Below are 17,250 nucleotides of genomic sequence, written 5' to 3'. Positions count from 1 at the left end.
TATCAGTTAATCAATAATTAATGTTATATATTATAGATTAAAAACATAGATCAATAAAATAGTAAGTATAGCCATATTGACTCCATCTTTATGGTTCCCATATGAAACTATCATATGAACTGTTTCTGAGAAATGAAAATGAAAGCTGTCTTCTGCTGCAAGTTATTTTTCTGAACTGTGTACCCCACAAAATGTGCTCAACCCAGGATATGGTGGTCTTGGTAGTCTGCATAGCTTTGAAGTAGACTCTCACCCCTGCTAAACACCTGCTTGAACCCAGGATGTGGTTGTCTGAGTTGTTTTGCTAACTGATTTTTCAGCTTCTGGAGTCTGCTTGCTTGCTACCTGGAAAATTCTATAAGATGTGGTTTTCTTCCTTAAATATTGGAACCACAGATAGCTTGGCACACTTCTGTCAGAAGGCCATTTGGGCATGGCAGAAGCATCCCTGGTCAGATAATAGAGCTCTCTAATTTGTTTTAAATTTGGACTTGGAGTGTTTTCTGAGTGTCTCCGTGCAACACAACAACTGGTTCTTGATTCACTAAGCACCTTTCAAGCAGTGAGTAAAAGGACTTGGATTTGTAACATTTCCTCATTTCCACAGATTAAATACTGTGACTATTTAAATTAACCCCATTTACCTTACCAATATATGGACAGCACCTTTCCCAAAGATCTTTTCATCAGATCACTTTGAAAACATTTAGCTTTTTAATATAAAAAGAGATTATTTTTGTCTCTTCAAGTTTTCCTATTTGTTTACCAATTCTTCACTTCAATTTGGAATCTTTCCTCCACCCCTTTTTCCCCACTGGAAATTTAATTTGTAGTCCTTACACGTTTTGGGCTATATTTTTTCTATCTTTTCTTCTACAATGCAAATTTTATTTTATTTTTTATGGACATCCTAAACATATTCCTATCTCCTCTTGGTAGATCTTCCTTTCCAAATTTAAAATAAATGTGTGTGTGTGTGTGTATTTAAATGTGTATTAAATGTGTACTTAAATGTGTATTTTTGCTTAAGTGGTGACTATTCCTTTATTTCTGAGAGTAGAAGCCAGAAGCATTTTAGTTTTTCCAAGTCTAGTTACATAATACAATAAAAAACATTCCAAACTCTATTTCCCAACTTGCCATACTTCTTTGAATTTTAGGTTTTTTTTTTTTTCACTTAATCTTCTCTGTTCAGTAAGTTCTTTAACTTTTCTACTGACTGCATTTATAACAGCCATAGATGTCAAACCCAAAGTCAAAACTCATGATCTGAAAATTGGACAAAATATTTGGAATCACAGGTTCTTGAGGTATGTGGGTTTTGGCCCAAATTTCACCCCCACTCTTTTGCCTTAAATCTCTTTCTTTGCTTGAGAGGTCACATAATCTCCTCATGGGGAAATTGAACTAAAAGTTATAGGTGCTTGACAATCTGTTTTACTGCATGGCATTTGCTGGATACAGGTTTTGTGGTAGTGGAGGGGAAGAGAAAGGTTTGCCTTTGTGTCTAATTGCTGCAGAGAAACCTTATGAACAGAGACACACCCACTGGAATACAAAACTCTCCTGGAAGCGGGAGGAAACCAGAATTGGAGTTGTCTTCCTCCTGGGGTTAAGAGCCAGCTAACAACCACCCAGGTGTGCAGGAGCACATTCACTGGGCACCAGAGAGATCAGGGGGAAGTTCAGAGCTTCCTGGCTTGTAAGTACCCACTGTGTCTTGGGGTGTGTGTGTGGGGGGGATTTCCTAACTCTTCAGGGTTGTAAAGCTTGATGAAAAAAACAAAACAAAAAACAAAACAAAAAACAAAACAAAACAAAACAAACTCTCTCATTAATTTAAGAAATAACACATGAAAGAAGAGAGAAATCAAACTTTTTAAAAAAATGCAATATAACTGTTTTTAAAATGCAAGGTAATTTCCATGTATTTATTTATCTCTAAAATGTGGTAGATAAACCAAGCATCTGGAGGAAGGTGCTTCAGGAAGGTTTTATTAGCTGTTGACTTGGAAGGTGATCATGGTAGGGAAAGGGGAGTATGGTGAGCTGCCTGCTGAGGAAAACCAGGCAACACCAGGTTTGTGAGGATGTGCTCCACCCTTTCTCTGTGAGTGCCAGCCCCTCTTGCTAAAAGCAGGGAGGCCTACTGGTAAGATTTCTTAGAATCTCAGCCTCAGAGGAACCTCTCTAGGGACAACTGACCTCACACTGGGAACTTGATTATGCAGATCCTGGCAGGCCTTGCAGTATCTGGACTACTTACTGAAACAGCTTAGAAAGGGAGTCTCTCTCTTTCATGATCATCTGTGTTTGCTTTTCCCTACCAAGGAAGAGCCAGTGAGGCCCCAGCCCTGGAAGTCCTGAACAGCCTGAATCCTGAGGCTATTCCTCCTCCCTCCAAAACACATTCTGTAACTAACAAGGAGCACAGAAACAGCACGGAGAAGAATAAAGAGAAAAACCTAAAATTTTCAATATGTAAAAACGCCTGTTTTGATGGGTGATGTGGTGAACACTGAGTTCACTTAAAAGCCTTATATGTTTTGTCTTCCTGGCCTATTCAAGGAGGGATCAGCAAGTATTTGGGGCGTGGAAGAAATGTACTCATAGACCCTTTTGCCTGAATCTGACTCAATTTTTCCAGTGAAGCAGAAAGGAGGAAACCTCACATCCCCAGGTGTGCCTAGCCTTTGACCATTATTGTGAGTCCCCAAGAGTTACCCTAGTCCCTTCCCCAATACACATTCAGCTTGTAGCTTGACTAAAGACGTTTTGTACATGTCTAGGGACATCCGAAGACAGTGGAAGGAGACACCATGAGTCGAGAAGAGGTGGAAAAGGAGGCAACCAGGATTCAGGCAAAAGGAGACTTGGAGATGAAGGAGGAGGAGGAGATCTGTGAGGCCGGAGGAGAGCTTGGTCCGTTTGTGAGTACTGTGCCCACCCCGATACCCACAACAAGGGGATCCAGATTTCTGAGACATGGGAAGTATTTCCACCTGGCCCCTGCTCGTGCTAGTCACCATCCCAACAAGTACGCTACCTGCTGCCTGTGTGGCAGGCAGGTGAGCCATGGTCCTGGGGTTAATGTGGGCACCACCGCTCTTTGGAAGCATCTGAAAAGCATGCACAGGGAGGAGCTGGAGAAGAGTGGCCACTACCAGGCGGGGCAGCGCCAGGACCCATGGCCCCCAGGGCCCCAGCTCCAGGTGTGCATCGAGGGAGACTGGGGCAGGTTCCTGGAGCAGGCCAGCACCCTGGCTTTGTGGGCCAGCCAGAGGGAAAAGGAGGTGCTTAGAAGGGAGAGGGCAGTGGAGTGGCGGGAGAGGGCTGTGGAGAGACGCGAGCACGCCTTGGAGGAGGTGGAAAGGGCCATCCTGGAGATGAAGTTGTTATGGTGTGACCTAATCAATATAAAACATAGACAAACAATTTAAAGATGTTTGTAGCATGATAATAAGTATGTGTAAAAACCTATAGGTTAACTATAGTCATAAACAAGCATTAATATAGGTTAAGTTACAGGACAAAGATAGCTGCATAAGACAATTATAAGGTTAAGAATTGTTATAGGATTGCGTAAGTAAAGCATAACCAAAGTGACTCTATTTTACTGCTTCTGTTAAAAAAAAAAAGTCAAAAACCATCACAAGGACTGTTTCTGAGAAGTCGAAACAAAAGCTGTCTTCTTGAAAAAGTTATTTTTCTGTACTTTGTACCTCACAAAATGTGCTCCCTGAAAGGTATGGTGGTCTTAGTGACCTTTATGGCTTTGAAGTAGATTCTCGCCCCCTGCTCAAACCCAAGATGTGGTTGTCCGACTCTGCTCTGCTAACTGCTTTTTACCCAGGTCTGTTGTCTGCTTGCTTGCTACCAGGAAAATTCCATGAGATATAATCTCCCCCCTTAAATATTCAAGCCACAGGCCAGTAGGGTGCTTTTCTCCCATAGAGGTTGAGTCTCTTAGGGGAATCAGTCCCTGGCTAGGTAAAAAAGCTCCCTTTTGCTTGAATTCAGACTTTGAGTGGTTTCTGAGCATCTCCCTATAACAAAGTGCAAGGTGAAGGCTGAGAAGGAGGCATGCCAGCATGGAGAGAAGGACCTGAGATGGCTGCACATCCTTTCCATTTTGTTTAAATCGTGCTTAGAGGAATCTCTTCTGAAAATACTGACTTCTCCATTTTAGTTCCAGCTCAAACATGAAGCGTGGTTTAGTGGCATTTCTGTTTTTAAGAAAAACAGTACATAGTGTGATTCATCTCAACAGGTCTGAGTGGACCAAATGCCTATCTACAGGGTTCCTAGTATTTGCTGACCCTCGGCAAAAACCTCAAAATGTATTAACTAAAGATAAAAGTAGTTTTGGGACCATGTACTTGTGAGTTGTTTCAGGGCAGGATGTAGTAGACTGTCAGTATTGTTTAGTAAAAATAACTGGACTTATGCCCTGCACTTGTTTTCAGTGGAGCAAAGTTGGGGCAGTTGAGGCTGGGCAGGGAGCTGGAAAGTCCACCTGAGCAGCTCACCTCAGAGACTATAGGAGAGCAAAGCCAGACTCCCTGGAAGGGGGCTGTTTGCACACATCCTATTGGTGACTTCAAAGCTGATTCTGTGTGATCCCCAGTGGAAGGCTCCAGCCCAAGCCCTCTCGACACTTGCAGTGCATCTCTTTCTCCAGTGGTTATGTTTTGCCATCTGCTTAGATTAAAGCTGCTTCATTAGTATTACCTGTCAGCTTCCTGTGAGTTTTTTCCCAACAATTTGACACTTCAACTAATTAATCTGTAATTAGCACAGAGAAAAGCAAACACTTTTCAATTCAATTGGTTGAAGCATAATAAAGAATATGAAAGTTTACTCCCAAATACTTTTTAAAAATAATCTAAAGTCATATTAAGACCTATTAATGGAGGAGGGGTTACTGAAGAAGAGACAAAAGAACCTCAGAAAGAAGATGGAGTAAGAAAGGAGACATCAAGAACAGCCATAAGAAAAAAAACGGGACCCGGAAGAAATGTGAAGATGGGAAAGACAGATCTTACCATATAAAGAGAAAAGAAATCACAATTGTATCGTCCAGTGAAGGACAGAGAATATTTTCTTAAATCCTAAGGTCAGTTTTAGAAAGTTTCTTTTGTTCTGTGCCCACAGATCAGTCATTCATTCAATAAGTAGGTTTTAGATTTTATTTGTATCTCTGAAATACCAACTACAGGGCAATCTATTGTTCTCTGATTTTTAAAATGACTATCCATCTTTGAATGTTCAGAGATACTTTTTAAAAAGGGAGCCTGACAGTCCATAGGGAGAAAAAAATCTCCTGCATTCTTAAGGATATTAAATGTTAACTGAATAAAATCAAACTGGAGACCACTCCGAGCTTTGCGCTGGAGTTGACTTTTGTTTTGGAAAATTCCTCTAGCACTTTTTCTTTTAAATGTGTGGGAGTTGGGCTGGGGATGTGGCTCAAGTGGTAGCGCGCTCGCCTGGCATGCGTGCGACCTGGGTTCGATCCTCAGCACCACATACAAACAAAGATGTTGTGTCCGCCGAGAACTAGAACATAAATATTAAAAAAATTCTCTCTCTCTCTCTCTCTCTCTCTCTCTCTCTCTCCTCTCTCACTCTCTCTTTAAAAAAAATAAATAAATAAATGTGTGGGAGTGGAGACTGAGAGAACCAGACAAGACAAGACGAGATGAAGACAGGGTCCCACTATCTCACTGATACACCAAGTATCTAATGGGCACCAAACTCCTTGAAAGTTACTGAGATGCTGGTATAAAAATGGGCTGTTCCTCCTGCAGTTCTCACCTACAAGGCTCACTCTTCCTGCTTTCTAGACTTGTTGGAAGTCTAGCAGTGAGACCTGTCTCCCCTGTGAGCTCTTTGTGGAACAAACAGAAGTCCAAACACCAGCCTTGAGAAAAACCCAGGCTATACTGCAGTCCTATAATTCCCTTTCTAGAAAACTGCTGTGATTAAGGATTTCACTTCCCCTGTGCTTTCCCCACGAGGGCACAGTGCCCCCTTTAAGGCCCTCCTCTTCTGTGCTCAAAGTTTAGGTGCTCACCAAGGCAAATGGTGATGGCTTCTGGGAGTCATGACCCTGACATTTGAAGTCAGAGCATTTTTAGTGCCACAAAATATGCCCAACAAAAAGAGGCTGTCATATTTAACCTCTTAAAAACAAAATCCAAAATCATACATTTGGAATGAGATTTAAGAAAATCAAGGAATCTACAGAGGTTCAAGCTTTGCAAAACCAAACAAACACAAAATGCTAGCTAGTCGTGTTAATGTCTTCTTCTAACCACGGCACAGTTTTTAAATTTGTGGTGTTGATAGGCAAGTGGCATGAGGTTAAGGGGATACTATATACTGGGTGCATTGTGTTGACCCCTACAAAAGCAATTTACCTGAAGCCCTACCCAGCTTAGGTCAATGGGCTCTGTTATATTCCTCAGCAAACAACCTGTCATCTGCAGGAGGAATGCAACCCTTAAAATGCTGATAAGAAGAACATAAGTTACCCTGGATGTGTGTGTATGGGGGGGTGGGTGGCGCTTTTATGACCCTTACACAGAACAGATCCCAAAACTCAGGAAGATATGATAATTAGAACTAGTCAGCATGGTCCAAAGTGACCTTGAGTTGCCTTGGACCTTAATTGTGCACAGTGTAGACTTAAAAGTGTGCTGTCATCCTGCTATCAGTCAAAAGGACAAGGGGTGAATCTAGGAAACTTCCCGAGGACCCAAAAAGACGGGAAGGCAAGAGGAGTGTGTCTTTCTTCTCTCTGAGAAGAGCCACTCTCTTCTTTGAGAGAGTCCTCTTTTCCCTTTTCTTATCCCTTCTGATAAACTCATGTCTGTTACTCTGAATGACATGTCTGAAATCTTCCTGGCATGATCACAAGAACTAGTGAGAAAGGATCCCTGTGGCTGCCTCAGCTTTGACAGGCCCAGCCCTGCAACAGCGTCTGTTTTTCATGGTTCTTATTATTGTAGATTCATTTCCTCTTTAGGCAACATAACTTCAGACTGTTTTTGTTTCCTATGTTTCATGCTAGATAGCTTTCTTTTAGATGTTTTCCCCTAAATTTTGTCAAGCAAAATAAATGTAGGGATTGACAAGGACAGGACCTAGAGAGATGATTGGATTAGAGCATAAAGCAAGAGGTGCATTGTGGTTTTGGAAAGCCTGAACTGTTAAACAAAGTGGGGTTTTATGTGTCTCTCTTGTGTCTTCTTATGCTCCATCAGCAGCTGTGTGCTGTGGGGCTCTTTGGCCCAGCATCTTTTGCTCTAATGCAAAAATCTGTTACATGGGGTTTGCAGGGGCTGAGGTTTGGATAAGAGATTCCCTTCTCATTGCAGCTGCAGGAGCATAGCTGTGTGTTGTGTGGGAGTCCTGGTGAGAGAGTGGCCTCAGGAATGCACCAGGACAACCTGTCCTCAGGTGTGACACTTTTCTGGGATGTTGCTGGCATGTCCCTGTCTGAGAAAGTGTCTTTGTTAGGCTAATTTTGTGTCTTATTTATTTTAAAAGAAAAATTAAATTATTCATAAACTTTATAAGTTTAACTAAAACTATTGGAACTCAGCTTACAATTGATCAAGTCCCCAGCCTAGTCTGAAACTGGTCAGCATGGTCCAAAATGACCCTGAAGTTTCCTAGATTCACCCCTTGTCCTTTTGACTGATAGCAGGATGACAGCATACTTTTAAGTCTCCACTGTGCACAAATGTTGCTTGAGCAATGAAGATGTAGGACAGACTACACATCTTCATGTGTGTGGATGTGATTAATTTCCAGAGAATGTAAGGGTTAGGAGATTACTAATACTGAATACTTGTGCTCTCCAGATGTAGATGCTTTGCATACGTTCTTTCATTTGATCCTTCTATCACCCTTGTGAGGTTGGACTCATTGCCCCATTCACTGATGAGGAAGCTAAGGAACCCAGGTCCCAGGGACCCAAGTTAATAAGTGATAAAAGAGAATTCAGGCTTAGTTCTACAGATCCCACAATCTATGTTCTGTTTCATTATTATTATTATCATCCCACACCATATCCTACATTCAGTCACATAATGGATTTATGAATCAATATTTACAAATGCAGAGGAAGGAATTGGTGAAAGTGTGGGTGAATGATAATAGGCAAAACATATTCCTGAGACATCTATGTGCCATGTACTCCAGAACTGTGCATGAGTTTAATTATACTAAGAACCCTATGAAGTATTTCTTATTATTTCAATTTAGAGATTAGTAAGCTGAGGCTCATGGAGGTTATCTAGTAGGTGATTGAATTAGGACTTGACCTTAGTGCTATTTGACCACATGATCTCCTCTTATCAGCCTCCCTAGATGTGGATAGCTCTGCCCCTTATGAATGACTTAACTAGATGTTAGGCTTTCCAGGCGCTAATTTCTCATCTGTGAAATGATAGATGCTCAACCTATATCAGAGCACATGGAAAGCATCACGAGATAAAAGTATGTGAAAGGGCTTTAAAGAGTTAATAAGTTATTAAGGACACAGCAGTGATTATAAGAATATTAGCGTGAGGAATTACTAATGTTTGGCAAGACCTTAAAAGAGCCACAGACAAGCCATGTCCTGCAGCTGGTTATACGGAGTTGGAGAGAGATTATTCACTAATTCCTCAGGAAAGAAATTTCTCTAGTTTTCCTAGATTTAAGTGAAGCAATGGTATAGAAGAGGAAATTTTATAACATGTGGCCTGTAAGCCATAGTCATTTTTTTATAATGGATTCTTGGATTCAATTTATGGTTTTATATCTTGAGCTTATATTACTTGTAAACATTGACACCAAGAATCTATAACAGATCCTTGTAAGAAAGATACCTACCAAAATCTGTAATCATTAGATTATTTGCTGTATTTAAACTATTGAAATGAAGTCCACTAATAAATTTGGGAATTAATTAAAGCAGAAAATGATTAAACCCTTTTCAATATACTCAGGATTACAGAAGAAGTTATTTCAGAGGTTAATACATGAAATTGGCGAGAGACTTAGATACTTAGGTCATACATTATGTATGGTCATCCAAAAACATCCTACAAAGTCAGTTATGATTTGTATGTAGCTGTCAAATTAAATGACTGATATTCAGCAGGACCACAAATCATGTTATTTAATGTTCTCAGGGTGAGAAGAAATTAGACTATCAGTAGAATTTTCTCTCACACCATGTAACAGCAGATGTTTGAGAATTAATAAGAGCACTTATTTTACCTGAGGTTTTGAAAAGCATGGTTGAAATCATAAGGTCACAAGACAGCTACTTAAAGCAGATATTACTAATAACAATAAAAACAACAATTTTTTTACTGAACGTTTATTATATGACACAAATTATACTATGAATTTTTCACATTAATTTTATATTTTAATTTTATGATGTTCTTAAAAAATAATAGTGAGCAGATACCATTATGAGTTACTTAATATGAATGATGAAACTGACTAAAAGATGTGAATTAATTTGCTCAAGGATACAACCAATAGCTGGGAAGTGGGTCCAGATCCCAGTGACTGGAGACTGGGAGCTACCCAGTCTTTCCTTTTTCTCCTGCCCTTCTTATTTCTAAAGAAGTAGCTATGATTTGGAGGAGGTACAGGAGGCACATTTCTTCTTATGACTGAAATGAATGCAGTGGGAAAGCTGGTACAGAAAAATGGATTGCAACAAATTAAATGTCAGCTGAGTGAAATTCTCACTCTTAAACCAGGGTTCACACTGCTCCCCACCCCCTCTCTTTGGTGCTGGGGATTGAACCCAGGGCTTGTGCATGCAAGGTAAGTGCTCTACCAACTGAGCGATATCTCCATCCCTCCCTCAATTTTTATTAAGGAGAAGTTTAAACAATTGGGACAATTTTCCAGGAAATTTAAGGACTAAGGAAAAGAGGTCACACCTTCTGAGAGCCCCAACTCAAAGTAAGGATCCCCATTCAGTTTGCAGAATCAGCTCAGCTTCCCTTTGTGCCCAGCAGCAGTTACTTGGCTAAGGGCCCAGGAGTAAGGTCCTCTGAGGGAACGTTCCTGGCAGCTGTGCAACCCAAACACCTTGGCATGTAATACTATAGATTTTCAAAGGCTTTAATGTCACTCACCTCTCCCAGGACATTCATGGTGCTGTTTTCCATAATCATGGGGATTTCTGGCTTAGCTTAAAAGCAAATAAAATACAGTTAGCGGCACTGAATGAAATCCTACCTGGCCACCAGTGTGTGTCCGTGTGTATTGTGAGAAAGATTTGTCATCCATGAAACAATTATTAAACACCTACTGTGTGCCTGGCAAGATACTAGTGTCTAGGAAACAGACACATTATTTACATTTTTATGAAAAATATAGAAATTAGAATGCACTGAGATAAGTGCAATGATTGAGAACATTAGAACTTGAAGAAAACTTTTAAGAAAAGCTTCTTCTTCTTTTTTTTTTTTTTTTTGCTGGGGATTGAATCCAGGGCTTCATGAATGTGAGGCAAGCATTCTACCAACTGAGTTATATCCCCAGCTCCTAAGAAAAGCTTCGAACCCAGCCTTGGTGGTTAAGAGTCTTTTGGAAGATGCACCATGTAACTGATACTTTAGTGATGATCAGTGTTGGATCACGTGAGACTGGGAGTGTGCAGGAGTGGAAGTGTAGCCAGTGGGGGAGAGAGAAGAATTCTACAAGTCCAAAGGCCAAGGGGTAAAGGGTAGAGTATCATTTTCAGGACCAAGAAGGGAGCCAGAAAAGCACTTGATACTTGTTTTGTTGCTTGGCACTAGGACATATCTGACAATAGTTAGTGATTCTTCTGTCCTGCTAGGTTGTAAGTGCCTCAAAGCCAGAGCATTTTATCTGTCTCTTCATCTCCAGTACTTTGCACCCAGCACAGAGTAGACACTTTTTTAACATCAGGTTTAACTGAAGTGACTTCAAGTAAGTTCTTCAGTCTAGCAGACAGAGCTTTCTGTGAACCTAAGATCCTAAGACCTGCTACCCCAGATGCTATGGGCTTGGCTTTTACCTGCACACACTTGGCTCTTGCTGGTCACACCTATGACTCTCTGCCTAAGGATTCATTGGGATTGAAAGAGCACACTCAGTACAACAAAAGGGAAAATTGGAAGGAAGGAGTTAATGGTGATAGCAGATGGGAAGTTGGTGGATAAATACCTCAACTTTCTTTCTCTCATTTGAGATAATCATTGTGTTCATGCTATTGCCCAGAGTTCCCAGTGAGACTGGCCTCTAAATCCACAATGGTAACTGGCTGAATCATGCATCATGCACATTTTATTATTTTACTTTCCTTCCTAGACTCACTTCCCTATGCCTCCTATTTCCCAACATGACCTCTCAAATAAATTAATTTATTTCAAATCCTGTCTCCATGTTTTCTTTCATGGGAACCCACACCAAGACACACCCTTAAACACTCTTGGAAGGGAAGATATTTCTGACCTCTTGCCAGCAGAGAAAAAACATGTAGAATGAATGGTCTGAAAAAGAACAATTACTAAAAGATGCAGGGGATTCTCTCTGAGGTGCAGGAAATGAAGTTTTCAGCTAAGAAGTGGGGAAGAGCCAACTTGTGATGATGGAAAGTGACTCCTGGCCAAGGGACATCAAGCAAAGGGGGAAGGAAAGGAGTTGGCCAGCTTCTGGCCTTTGGTCTATTGAGAATGCAAAGTTGGAAGATGAGGCACCATTTGGGAAGAAGAAATGAGTAATTTAGGGCATGATGAACTGGTGGCGATACATTAAGTATTTATTTCAAGGTTTTCATGTTTTGTGTTTAGCTTATTCAATATGGGGAATCACCAAAGGATGGAAAGTAGGTTTTCAGTAAGATTTATGATATAACTCTGGGCTTGGATTACTATAATACATATGCAAGGGATACCCACAAATAGATCAAAGGCTGGATAAGACTGTCCTTACACACCCTAGCCAGCCCACTTACTAAATGGAAATCCATTAAGCAGGAAAGATGCTCATATTTCTAAGCATCTCCTGACAGCAGTTCAAAGAAGAAGCAAGAGAAAAGTAGAGACAGAAAAAGTGGAACCAGATAGGGTGATAGAGTAAGATGTTAAGGAATGAAACTATTCAAGACCAACATGAAAGTATTTTAACGCAACAAAGAGATATAGTACACGGTTTAAATGTTGACAAGGTAATTAGAATATGTTACGGTACAAAAAAAAAATTTGTTAAATGGGGACACAGCTTGCCTAACTTAAAAATTGGTGTTCTTGTCACATCCTGGAAGGCTGCCTTCATTGTCTTGCCAACAGTCAGGCCAGATGAGGCTGTTTCTTGTTTGTGCTAAAGCAGTCACACCCTGGTATGTGAACAAATAGTGAGAAGGATAGATAAGAGAGATGAGCAGTTTGTTTCCAACTCTTCCCTGGGCACTGCTTAGGCTTCTTAAGGAGGCTGATCATGAGGTGGTAGCTGCCTAGCCCACCCAGGTGGAAACCTGGAGAGAGAGGGAAGGGAGCGGCAGGAGGAAAGAGAGGGAAATTCTTTAAGCCAGGAATTTAATCAAACTAAATAAGTCTTGGCTGCTACTACTCCCGTCTTTGCAGACTGTTTTGTGCTTTGTTCAAAAATGCTCTTTTCTTTTTGATATCCCATAATAATACGGTACGATTCTAAATAAAAACAAGTGTATGCAGAGAGCTGAGCAATAGTCTAACAGTCAATGTCCTTTGGTTTTATAAACTCATTTTCTCTTTGTTTACTTCATGTTTGAAAACAACTAATTGTCCATCCACATCACTGTTTTTCTTGCTGTCTTTCTTTAAGAATGACTTTTTAAACAAACACAGGTTTTGTGCTGGGGTTATGGCTCAATGGTAGAGCGCTTGCCTAGCCTATGTGAGGCACTGGGTTTGATTCTCAGCACCACCATAAATAAATAAATAAATAGATAGATAAATAAATAAATAAAGGTTCATTGATAACTAAAAATATTTTTTAAAAAAATCACAGGTCTTGATTACAAAACTGAAAAAATATATAGAGCCAAGTGCCTCTGTTTTTTAATATTTCCTTTCACCACAGGACAAATTAGAATGTTCACATTTTTCTGTTAAAACTGCACCCTGCAGAGTCTCTGCATTTTGAGTGAGGCCACAGTAGATTTCATAGCTCAACTGTCTTCTCCTAAGAACTCAGGGTCAGAGGGCCTGAAGGATCATTTACTGGAAGCACTGACCCTGGCAGGATGGGGTGGGGAATGCTCCTGCTAATTTTGTCCAGAGCTTTGTTTAGTACCTTCTTTTTCTCATGGTGGCCTTATCTGCAGCAAGCAACTGAGATAATTAGATAACTAAGCAATTAGAGATGTCCAGTATCCTTAGGAAACATTAAGATGTTAAATCAGCAGAAAACTGACCCATATATGGTTTTCTGTATTTTATTCTATTAACTGAATACTTATTTTTTAGCCTTCTACCCTTGTTCCCACCCCCAGCAAGAATGGTAAAGATCAAGGCAAACAGAGCTTCAGAGGTCACCCCTGGAATGGCTGCAATCCAACATAAGAGGGAACTTCCTATTTAGGGGAAGAGTGATGCAGGGTGGCAGGGAGTAGTCCAGACAGCACAAACCCTTACCAAAAACCTTGACTGTGGTGGAACTCCTCAAGATTTTGCCAGGCCTGAGTCGAACTTGGCAAGAGAACTTCCGACCTTCGTCATGGATTTGGACCGGGGAGAGGCAGAGTCTGTGGTCAGCACAGAGCTTCACTCTGTCTTTAAAAGATGTGGAACTGCTGATGTGGTGATCTTGGATGAGAGTTTCCTGAGCTCCATTATCTTCCTGGTGAGAAAAATGGTTACCAGTTATTGTGTTGGCTCCAAATTAGGGGTTTCACAAGCATTAATTAATTTATTTGCTGTAAAATAGATAGGAAAAATGAAGAATTAAAAATGTCAGGTATTTAGTAGGTTATAAGAGAAAATACTATTACACTTAACTTTCAATTGAAACTACTGTCGCCCTCTCCTAACATGAATTGAGAGTGCTTTTCTAGTGAGAACTTCCCCTTCACAACCTTCCATAAACTGCACATCTGGAGTAAGATTTGAGGAGGTGAAAAGAGGGAGCTCATAACAGATTCTAATTCTCATTTATGAATCTTGGAAATATTAATGCAAAAATGTGCTGTGATGACTCTATCAGTTTTGTTTATTAAGTCAAACATGAATTGGGTGATTACAATCACCCTCTCTTTCCAAAGTTCCTTTAGGAAAGGTATCATTTAACTTAGAACCAGGAAAAGAGAAAAAACAAAAGCACAGAATTAAGGAGGCATTCACTTGCAAGACCCTGAGGCCAGGACCAGTGAGGGGTACCCTCCTTAAATTCATTTTCTAGCCACTCTTCACTTATTTTCCTCATCCCAGTCATGGTCCTAGTCCAGTTGCCCTATTTCTCTACTTGTGCTAGCTTTGAAGAGGATACAGGAAGAGCAGCTATATAGATAGGAGAGGTCAGAGTCTTTTTGGAGTACTTGATTCCTCTATTCCATATCCTGTCTTTGATCTGTGCAGAAAAACTCCCATTACCGTTTCCCTACACAGAATGTCTTTGAACAAACTTCCAGGGGAATCACAGGTTTGGCCAATGTCAGTAAATAGGCCTACTAACTGTCCTGTCTCTTGAGGGGAACAAGGAGAGAGGAAGGGTTAAGTGCTCAGACCTCATTAGTGTAATTCAGCCTCCTCAAGCAGCTTTGAAATCTCTGAAGCACAAGCTCCTCCTCTAGAGATTCTAATTCAATCTGCATGGTCTCAGGTTGGGGCATATTTTTAGGATGCTCAGGGGAGTTCAGGCTGAGAACCAGTGGCCTAACTCTAAACAACACATGAATCCTAGTTAACAGGGGAAATGCAAGGAGGAAAAATGGAGAAAGGTCAACAGGAATGCATTTGATGGGGAAATGCTGCAAAGATCTCTGGCTTGGAACCTCTAGTTTAAAAATGATATAGAAACTGGGTGTGGTGGTCTGTGCCTGTAGTTCCAGCTACTTGTAAGTCTGAGGCAGGAGGGTCACCTGAGCAAAAGAGGCCCTGTTTCAGATTTTTAAAAAAGGAGAGAGGAGAGAGAGAGAGAGAGAGAGAGAGAGAGAGAGAGAGAGAGAGAGAGAGAGAGAGATTGATTTAGAGTAGAAATAATATAAGCCAAATGAATGAGTAAATTAAAGAATGGGCAGACATCTTAGTTTTTATGTGGGTCCAGAATATATCTAGTAGAACCTCTTATATAAGACAGTTCTTTAGCTGAATTTGGCTAGGGTTTTTATCAACCTTGCATTGCCTGCAAAGACTCACACCCTGCTAAAGCTCACCCCTAAAGCAAATGCGCATACCTTTGGATCTACATAAAGAAGATCCTACAAGACAGTGCCCCGCTGTCTTTCTAATGAAGAAAGCCACCAGAAGATCAAAAGGAGCAAGAGTGTAGCCCTGCCAACAAAGGAGAACAAAGGTATTTCCTTCAGCATGACTGATCTGGAGCCAATAGTTAAGGAAGCCGGCTCCCTCTGCAGGCCTTCAGCTTGAGACACGTTTTTACAACCTATCTATGCATAGGACCAGTTTTGTAAGGATTTTAGTTTAAAATGTTCTTGGTTATTTAATATATGACTTGTCATTTGAAACACTTCTGTCTGTCACTCTGTTGGAGGAAGAAGGGTTGTGACAGGCTGAGGTTGGAGACCAGTGAGAGAAACTACTTTTGCCTTTATTATGTAGCAGGGTGTTTATTACATTCCAGTGATTTAATTTATAGAGAAGATATGAAAAGTAAATAAAACCCAACATATCCAAAGGTTTTGTTTCCTATTGTTTTTTTCCCCCCCCCCTGGGAAGCTGACTGTTGCAGAGAAAGAATTTGTTCCGTCACTGGAAAAGATGGAGTTCAGTTGCAAAGAGCATTCTGTAACCTACAACATAAGGAAATCCTGAGAGATTCTAAAATTTTTAGATATAAAGGGACCATGGCAAGAACCTGCATGTGAGTGGCCACCTTCACATAGCAAATAGGAGGAGGAGTGGAAAAAAATACTGAGGCAAATAGTGAAATGCATAAAGCTGGGGAACAAAGAAATAATACTACTATGCTATGACCACTGCCAAAATTTTATGTTCTCATTAGTTTGAGCTTGAATTTATTTAGTACTTTCTGTGTCTAGGCACCATGCAAAGCTTTTCCCTAATTTTATCTGTACTTTTTAAATAACCTGGAATAAATTGAGGTTATATAACTGAATTAAATAACACATAGGTTACTTAAGTCATAGCATTTCAAAGCAGGGATGCTTAGAACCAGGGACAAATAAGCTTCAAAGAAACACGTATTAGGAAAATCTAAATCATGAAAATAATTTTAAAAAACAACCTTTTCTATCTAGAAGGAGAAATTAAAAAAAATTCCAGAAAACCAGACTCCTTTATATAAGTTATAGATTATAGGAGTGGGGTGGTTTGCTGATTGAAAGAGGCCTTCTTTAATCACCTTTGGTGTTAGGCATCACACAGCGTCCCTCAACCGTTCTCAGGTAACCTGGTCTGCAGAAAACAGGCTGGTAGGGCTCCTAGTAGGGAGTCTTTACATCTACCTGTTTTTTTCTTTTCTTTTTCCATTCTTCAAGGAAAATTTTGTCCACTTTAAAAAATATTAATAAATATTTCTAAAAATTTATGGGTTTATCCCTTGGCAGATCTTTACAGTTTAGGTGGCGATACAGATTTCACTTGTTAATGCACAGAATACACCTATTCTAGTCCTGCCACTTAATAGATCATAAATAATACAAGCTCACTGCTCTCTAGTTTCACCTGTGATCAATTATGATTTCATGAACATGCAGCCCAGGTCTGGCTATATGGAGGCATTTTGGAGAGTCAGTGCTATGGTTTGAATGCTCATACCAAAAGTTAATCCCCAATGCACTAGTGTTAAGAGGTGACTCCTAATGAAAGGTAAGGAGGTCTCTGTCCTCACGAATGAGTTATTGTTGCTACATCAAGGGCTTGCAGTGGGCTGCGGGTGTAGTTCAGTAGTAGAAAGCTTACCTATCAGGCAAAAGCATTTCGGTTTGACCACCAACACTGCAGGATGGGGAGGAGGAAAAAGAAAAGGGCTTGGGGGAGCAGGTTCTCTGTCTTCTACTCTTCTGCCATGTGAGGATGCAAT

General features: G+C 40.5%; 1 protein-coding gene across 2 annotated transcripts in view; it reads right to left on the bottom strand.

Annotated features, from left to right (window-relative positions):
* The window catches only part of Cd96 (CD96 molecule), an 87,226-nt gene that overhangs the window by 43,902 nt on the left and 26,074 nt on the right, over positions 1-17,250 (bottom strand). For both annotated transcript variants that reach the window (XM_026396134.2, XM_026396143.2), the window contains 2 exons: positions 13,665-13,869; positions 10,158-10,213 (listed from right to left, as the gene is read on the bottom strand). In XM_026396134.2, coding sequence (XP_026251919.2) covers positions 10,158-10,213; positions 13,665-13,869 — 261 coding nt within the window. The remainder of the gene's footprint in view (positions 1-10,157; positions 10,214-13,664; positions 13,870-17,250) is intronic.

This window comes from Urocitellus parryii, chromosome 2, assembly GCF_045843805.1.
Source record: "Urocitellus parryii isolate mUroPar1 chromosome 2, mUroPar1.hap1, whole genome shotgun sequence".
Classification (NCBI taxonomy): domain Eukaryota; kingdom Metazoa; phylum Chordata; class Mammalia; order Rodentia; family Sciuridae; genus Urocitellus; species Urocitellus parryii.
Note: the sequence above shows the minus strand (reverse complement) of the source record. Positions and strands in the feature narration are given on the sequence as shown.